The 6,000-nt window shown below is 35.6% G+C and overlaps 1 protein-coding gene across 2 annotated transcripts in view; it reads left to right on the top strand.

Moving 5' to 3' along the window:
* The window catches only part of etfa (electron transfer flavoprotein subunit alpha), a 70,364-nt gene that overhangs the window by 31,721 nt on the left and 32,643 nt on the right, over positions 1-6,000 (top strand). For both annotated transcript variants that reach the window (XM_043680379.1, XM_043680380.1), the window contains exons 8-9: positions 1,993-2,061; positions 2,639-2,721. In XM_043680379.1, coding sequence (XP_043536314.1) covers positions 1,993-2,061; positions 2,639-2,721 — 152 coding nt within the window. The remainder of the gene's footprint in view (positions 1-1,992; positions 2,062-2,638; positions 2,722-6,000) is intronic.

Genomic DNA, 6,000 nt, shown 5'->3' with positions numbered 1-6,000 from the left:
GTTCTGTATCCAAATGGCTAGTTCTCCCTGTATTCCATGAGATCTAACCTTGCTAATCAGTCTCCCATGGGGAACCTTGTCGAATGCCTTACTGAAGTCCATATAGATCACATCTACTGCTCTGCCCTTATCAATCATCTTTGTTACTTCTTCAAAAAACTCAATCAAGTTTGTGAGACATGATTTCCCACGCATTTATTACCCAAATAGGGAATAGTGAGAGCAAGTTATACCTTTAATAAATTCAGAGTTTCTTGTAACAAAGTCATAAGAGCCAATATTGGATTGTATTACTAATTGTGAAATACCAACAGAAATCTTACACAATTTATAAATTTGAAGGATCTAGAGGTGTTCTCCTGAGAGCAGCTCTCTTGTGTCGTTATAGATTTTCACCTCCCCATTACCCATCTCTGTAGTTGTGGGAAGAGAATTACGTGAGAGCCTTTGGTGTGCTCAGCTAAGGGCTCTAATTGCAGAGTTCAAGGTTGTGTTATCAGATAAATAATTATATTCAAATAAATGAATAATGGCAAAGAACATTTAGATATAGCCTGCGCCCATTCTTGCTCTTTCATTCACTTCTCTGTAAAATAGGTAGATAATTAGTGCAAATACAATGCTTCACATGCTGGTTGAATGAAATAAAAGCTGAAAATGCTGGAAACATTCAGCATGTCAGACAGCATCCATGGAGGGAAAATCAATGGTGATGTTTCAGGTTGATGAACCTTCTTTCTCACCCTTACTCTGAGTATTTCCAGTAATTTCTCTTTTAATATCAACTCATTACCACCTACTGAAGGGTAACTAAGGACAGCCAATAAATGCTGGCTCAACCAGCAAGGTCCATGTTCCACAAGTGAATTAAAAAAAGGGTAGTTGGGCTAGTATGAACTTGGTGTGAAACGTCTTTGAGGTTAAATATATCTTGAGTTTTTTTTTGTTTCCATCACTATAATAGTGTGTTTTATTTGTTGTGGATAAGTTTACTATTCATCCCAAATTTCTTTAACAATTACATAGCCTGCTAGACTGCTTCAGGGAACATTAATGCCAACAAAATAGTGTGGAACCAGAATTATGTCAGGGCTGTTCAGGCAAGTGTGACAGCTTCCTTTGCCTGAAAGCAAAATGTTCTAGGTGTTGGAAATCCGAAATAAAAGCAGTGCTGGAAATACTTAGCAGTTTGCACACCATCTATGGAGAGAAATGGAGTTAGCATTTCAGGTTAATGACCTTTATTTCGTTGCGAGCTTGCTAAGTATTTCTTGCATTGCCTATTTTTGTCCTTTCACTGAAAGTTCTTGCAAACCAAATTTTTTTTTAGACATTTAGATAATTTTCAAGGTCATCATTTCTGACACTAATCCATTGGCTAACTGATGAATTGAATTCAGTTTCACAGTGGTAAGAAATGGCACCTTAATGGTTTTGGGCAAGTACCTCTATGGCAAGTTGTGAAATTGAACTTAATAGCTCTAGTTATTTGTGGCCTAGCGTAAGAAAAAAAATGAATATGAAATTTGCTGGATTGTTGTAAATTCCCAAATCTTTTCAATAGCCTTCTTCAAAGAGAATAATTGCCTCCTCATTCCCAGTATCATCTGTGTGTGGCTCCAGTCCCACACTATGTGATTCAGCTTTAGGACATTTAGGATAGCCAGATATTGAAGACAGAGTCAAGAAGTGTGGTGCTAGAAATGCACAGCAGATCAGGCAGCATCTGAGGGGCAAGCAAGTCGACATTCCTGATGAAGGGCTTATGCCCAAAACTTTCCTGCTCCTCGGATGCAGCCTGACCTATTGTGCTTTACCTGCACCACACTTTTTGACTTTGACTCTCCAACATCCGAGGTCCTCATTTTCTCCCAGGTGTTCAAGATAGCCAGGTACTGATCGACCACTGATAATTAAAGCCGAATAGCAGCTCTTTATAGACTGTTTATATTCACTTTAAATAGCTGACATCATTCTTATAATGTTTATTAGGCCGTGGATTAAGAAGCGGAGAAAACTTCAAGTTGTTGTATGACCTCGCAGATAAATTGCATGCTGCAGGTGGGTGTTTTGTTTGATTAATTTTTTGTTCTCCTTTTGTTAGATAAACTTAATTTCTCATTAATAGTAGTTGCTGATTTTGCAACATAAAATTATTGGCTTAAGGTGTGTCTTGTTAGTTTGTAGCTTTTCACAGTTGAAATAAGTATAATTGGGTGGTCCAATAATTTGTCATAATTATTGACTTGCATTAGCGAAGACAAGGAAAACAGGTAAATTGCTCCCTGTAGCAGCTCTAAGTTGCATCATTCAATGGTTGAGACAGGTGAATCATTATGTGCTTTTACATCAGTACCAAAATGGCTACTTAGCCTACAAAATGGCACAAGAATCCGGAGGCTTGTGGTGGCTCATGCTACTGGACTGACATTTACTGCAGCATGACGCTTTTCTCTTTTCCTCCTGAGTTTTGTGGATAGATTAATTTGTTTTGACACCACTATAATTTTGAATCTTGATTTCTTATTCAAATATATTTGTGAGTTGATGTAATTTTTTGAGAGTATTTTTATCATCCACTCACCAGATTTTAAGGCCTGAAATGAAACACTTAGTTCATATTTTTCACTTTGTGCAGTTGGTGCTTCTCGAGCTGCAGTAGATGCTGGATTTGTACCCAACGATTTGCAGGTTGGACAGACTGGAAAGATTGTTGCACCTGTAAGTATAGTAGTTGGGACCTGTTAAACTGTTTTGATTGTTCAGAGCATAAGTATAGATTTATAACATAGGAGAAGGTATTGACTGTAAGAGTAAACTGAACTGTAAGAATTATAACACAGACTCACAGATCACAGAAAAAGGCCCTTCGGCCCATTGAGTCTGCGCCATTGATTCATACCTGTGATAATGGATGCTCAAATTTTCCTTCATTTATCAGTTTGAGGTGACTGAAACTGTACAGGTTATTGAGTTTATTTTAAAGCTTTATTTATATTGGAAAAGGGAGCAACCTGTCTTTTTAACATTAGATACAAAGGATGCAATAAACAATGGTGTGTTGACTTGTGTCAGAAACCGCACTGATTCTTGAGCGATTCAGTTTCCAATTAAATATTTAACTGGCAAATATTCCAACTTTGCCAGTGGGACTCTTGGCCCTTGGACCTCTGGCAAGACTTAAACTTAGCAACAGTATTGGGTAAAGTAAGCTTTGTTCAGACATTGTTCTCCAAGGGTCTATGCAAGCTGTGTAAAATTATCTTAAACCATACTATAAATAAGATTGGTTGATTTAATAATTTCTAGCCATTACTAAGTTAATAAATAGATATTCAGATTTTCCTGTCTCTACTTTATTTAATGTATTAACATTAGAGAAAGTGATTTGTGGATATTTTAATATCATATATTGTAAACTAGGGTTTTGAATTAGTAACTTGTTGATTTTCTGTAGGTCTCAAGTTAGTTAATAGCTTGTCAGCAACATTCCCTGTAATTCTCTTTCTGACTGTGCAGGTCTCTAAGGGCCGTGCGTAGTAGCGACTTCCAGAATCAGAAGTCAATGCTGCGATTGGCGTGCTGTCATTGGTTGCTGTGCACGGAATATTAGAGGGGCTGCACATATGCAGCTTAGAGGGAACATTGCTTGTAAGCATTTCCATAGCTGTGGTGATTTAAAACTGTTCTTTGGGCTTAAATTTATAATTAATGGGCTTTTATGCACCACAAATGGATTTTTGTTTATGTTGTTTTGTTTTATGAACCAACTAGGTAAATAATGGAGGGTCAAAGTTGTTTGGGATTTCTGGTTGTATTTTCTAAGTTTAAAGGAATCACCCATAGCAGAATTTGTTTTTTAATATTACATTGAGTGTTGAGCAGTTCTACTAAGCCTTGGATGAAGATATCTTGATAAGCCAGTGCTTTTGAGAATGGAAAGTTATCTAGCAAATCAGATTATTTGAGTGTAAAGAGTAATTGTTGCTCCGAGATCAGGGGTGTTGGTATAAACCCTGAAGAGGTTATTTAAAACTGAGTACGTTTAAGCTCAGGTTAATAATAACTCCAGGGAAAAGCTGTCAGCAGTTTCAGACTAGAAATTAAAGTCGCAAGTGACTTAAACCTCTTGAGGTTTTGGAGTCAGGGACTCTAGTTTAAGTATGAGTGGTGGCTTTGGGTACTGTACAAAAGCTGTTGTTTCAATTTCTGAAGGAATATTTTAGGATTGATGGGATTTTGTTTTTCCCGTGTGCTTAAAATCTTTTGAATTTATGTTATTAGTAATAGTTCAGTTTATTCTATGTTATCTTCATTTTGTTAATTAACTTCTGTTGTATTATTGAAACAATCTACAGCATTGTGTGCTTATGTTTCAGTGAGAGACTATTTTGTTAAAACCAAACCAAAACAAAATATGATTAATAAAGCCACCTGTCAGTCTGGGGTCTGAATTATAAAGTCTGACTTATATCAACATGTAGCTTTGCAACACTTACTGGTATTTTAATCTGTATTTCACCTTAGCGTTAAATTATAAATTCAATTGTGACCAGCAAACATAATTATACATAAATGATTTAAAAGAATGAGCTAAACAAATTTCTGTGTATTCAAGGTAAGCATTTGCCTTGGGATATAAAGCTAATTAGTTGTTTGGAATCAGCTGTCATTTGCTAATTTAATGATAAATGTATACACTGGAAAAGAGTTTAATGCACATCAAAGTTGTCTGTATGTATTCCCTATAGATGGATGATAAAATACTACTTTCAAGTATGTTTCAGAAAACATGTTAAGAATGCAAGGATTCCATTAATGCATTATTCGGGGTCATGAGGCTCCTTGTTTTAATTGAAGATTCCTTGAAAACTTAACACCTTGGCTTTGAGGTTGGGTGCATCATTTTGGAATCCTCTCTTGTTGTTTTTGTGAAATTGCTAATATTGTCTCAGCATAACCATGTAGCAGCAGCTTTACACTTCTGTACTAATATATATTTCCAAACTTGACCTTTTTCCAAGTGGTTTGCTGAATGAATATTGTGTGCATTGTTGATTGCAATTTTAATTAGAAGTGTCTAATTTTTTGAAAATTACATATACCTGAATATTTGACCTTGGATTGCTAATTAGGTCAGCAGTGTGATCAGATTTTTGCTACAATGAATGCCATTTGCTGCAGCAGATTTTTTTTCTCATTAACAGTGGTATAGAGCATATTGTACAGCTAAAACCATACTTCTGTTATTGAATAAAAACAAAATAATTACTTAAGAAGAAAACTATAGTTTTGTGAGTCAATATGAGTCCATTGTTAACTTGAACTTCAGGTTCAATTTACCTACATTTTGTTGAAATAATGTTTTTCTTTGAAAAAAGCTGCATATATGATTTTGTTGTTGCCTAGGAAAGTGTACCAAAGCCTTTATTTTGCAATTGAGCTCAGAATCAAATAATTAAATTTTACATTAGATTTTGATTACTGAACTGCAAGGTTTTAAGATTTCTTTGTGAGATACAGCACAAATTTCCAAGAGCCAGTGCAGACATAAGAGACCAAATGGCCTCCTGCACCAAAAACATTCTGTCATTTGATGACGGTGGTATAAGCTGGGAGATGGAAAACCAATGCACTATGAAAGATTGAATTCTGTAGTAGAAAGCCTATGACTTTTTCATTGTGTGGTCATGTGATACTTTGTAACATTTGCATTAATAGGCTAAATGTACTTTTATTTGCTAACCTTGCTAATGGCAACAATTTGCATTTGATGTAAAAGGAAGGTTGAATGCAAAATAGTACATACATTCAAAGGGTTAATTGTTTAGCATTCATCTGGCCCAGTCTTTTTTGAAATTTTCATTTAAGCTTCCATTAAAGAATGTTGGACATTACAAAGTTTGACGAAGGAGACCTGTACATGTTCTCTGTGGCTCAGCTAAAGCTCTCAATGGTTAGTGAGACCCATAAGTGCACATAAATAATGTGCCTTGAGAA

Source organism: Chiloscyllium plagiosum, chromosome 40 (genome assembly GCF_004010195.1).
Source record: "Chiloscyllium plagiosum isolate BGI_BamShark_2017 chromosome 40, ASM401019v2, whole genome shotgun sequence".
Lineage (NCBI taxonomy): Eukaryota > Metazoa > Chordata > Chondrichthyes > Orectolobiformes > Hemiscylliidae > Chiloscyllium > Chiloscyllium plagiosum.
Note: the sequence above shows the minus strand (reverse complement) of the source record. Positions and strands in the feature narration are given on the sequence as shown.